Source organism: Acomys minous (genome assembly GCF_964271855.1).
Source record: "Acomys minous genome assembly, chromosome: 1".
Classification (NCBI taxonomy): Eukaryota; Metazoa; Chordata; class Mammalia; order Rodentia; family Muridae; genus Acomys; species Acomys minous.
The window spans coordinates 106,000,104-106,002,158 of record NC_140483.1 but is presented as its reverse complement, the minus strand read 5'-3'; the positions used below and the strand labels follow the sequence as shown (position 1 = coordinate 106,002,158).

Here is a 2,055-nt window from a genome sequence, read left to right as displayed (position 1 = left end):
TGAATAATGACTTCTGGGTGGCAGAAGACTGTTTACTTTTGTACTTTGTTAAGTCCTTGTGCCACTTTAACACAGCAGTATTACTGTGTTCTGTTGGTATAGAACAGAGCATGTGGCCTTGTTTATGCATGTGCCTTATACATCCAGGAGACTGTAAGCTCCGAGGGCCCAGAATCCCGCCTACCCCAGCCCCTGGAGTCCCCAAAAGTGACACTGGAAACCACATAGAGTACCAAGTTCTATACATATTTTTTTCTTTACCTGGATTCTGATGATAAAGTTATATATTAGTCACAGTAAGAGGTTATAACTCGCCTTTCCGGCGGTGACAACCTCCCTACGAGAACATGCCTCTCGCAAAGGGTCTCCTTCATCCCTCTCCAGAAGAGGAGAAGAGGAAACACAAGAAAAAGCGCCTGGTGCAGAGCCCCAACTCCTACTTTATGGATGTCAAGTGCCCAGGCTGCTATAAAATCACCACGGTCTTTAGCCATGCACAAACAGTAGTCTTGTGTGTTGCCTGCTCCACTGTTCTCTGTCAGCCTACAGGAGGAAAAGCAAGGCTGATAGAAGGATGCTCCTTCAGGAGGAAGCAGCACTGAAAGTACCTAATTCAAGATGAAGGGGAAACCACCCCAATAAACACATTTTTGATAAAAAAAAAAAAAAGAGGTTATAACTAATACAATAAAACAGTGATAGTTACACACAGTGTTATATAGATTTCTGTAGGCTTTCTCACACACCCCTTTCTGTACTTTCCTCATTTTGTTTACAGGGAACATTTTACGGATTGCTTGGTAACCAAATCATGTATGGTGAGGTTAGGCCACACAAGGGAATGGATAGATGTGGGATAGATGACGACATTGTGAAATTTCATGAGGATGGTCATAATGGCGAGCAATGTGAAAGGTCGATTTTTTACGAAAATCTTCACTTACTATTTTAAGATTGTAGTTGACCATGAATTAGTAAAGCTACAGGAAAAAAGCAAAGGAGCTAGTACTGTATCTGTCCCACTACTCATGTCCTTGTTCATACCGCATTTGCCAAAGTCTGACTCATAAAACATTCTCAAAAAAAAAAAAAACACAGGTTTTCCAGGTTTTGAAGAATCAATTTCTGAGGCATCAAAAATAAGTGCTTAAGGGACCGAGTACGGTGATACATACCTGTAATCGAAGCACTTGGGAGGCAGAGGCAGGCAGATCTCTGTGAGTTGAGGCCAGCCTGGTCTACAAAGCAAGTCCAGTCCAGCCAAGGCTACACAGAGAAACCCTGTCTCAAAAATCAAAACAAAACAACAACAACAACAAAAGTACGTATTAGAGCTATTTATAATCAACGAGACATGATAGCACATATTTCTAATTGTAGCACCGGGGAGGTGGAGATACTTGGATGAGTTCAAAGCCATCCTTGCCTACATAGCAAGTTTGAGGCCAGCCTGGACTACGCAACGCCCTTTAATATAAATTTTTAAATGTTAGCTATAATTAATAGTGAATCATCACTGTGACCATATAAGTAAAAAGATCAAAAAGGCAGTAAATAATCTGACCTTAGTGATACAAAGGAAGAGGGAAACAGAGATACAAGAAGTGTGAACATCTGAAAGAACAACCCTATCAGGAAAAAAGTTAGTGTGCCACTATAGAGGGGAAAAAGTCATTGAAATGTAGAAACAGAGGGTCTGGCATGGTGGCACACGCCTTTAATTCCAGCACTCGGGAGGCAGAGGCAGGTGGATCGTTGTGAGTCCGAGGCCAGCCTGGTCTACAGAGCGAGTCTAGGACAGTCAAGCCTACACAGAGAAACCCTGTCTCCGGGGGGGGGAAAAAAAAGAAATTTAGAAACAGAGAGATGCCAGGTCATGGGTGAATGAATCAAGAAAAGATATACACACCCCAAAAAATACAACAGCAGGATCATAAATACAACATAACTAGCAAAGAAGTAAAGAATATGGTAAATTATCCATTTAACAATTCACTAAAGAAAATCAGTAGTGGGCTGGAGAGATGGCTCAGTGGTTAAGAGCACCGGCTGTTC

At 41.8% G+C, this 2,055-nt stretch overlaps 1 protein-coding gene across 1 annotated transcript; it reads left to right on the top strand.

Annotated features, from left to right (window-relative positions):
* Window positions 1-298: 298 nt before the first annotated feature.
* Window positions 299-669, top strand: LOC311592880 (small ribosomal subunit protein eS27-like). Its single transcript, XM_084773738.1, has one exon. The coding sequence runs from the start codon at window positions 348-350 to the stop codon at window positions 600-602; it is 255 nt and encodes an 84-aa protein (XP_084629864.1). The 5' UTR covers window positions 299-347; the 3' UTR covers window positions 603-669.
* The last annotated feature ends 1,386 nt before the right edge of the window (window positions 670-2,055 follow it).

What these genes read in the sequence shown, in the direction of transcription:
- LOC311592880 (XM_084773738.1), top strand. Translation starts at nt 348, where the DNA reads ATGCCTCTCGCAAAGGGTCTCCTTCATCCCTCTCCAGAAGAGGAGAAG.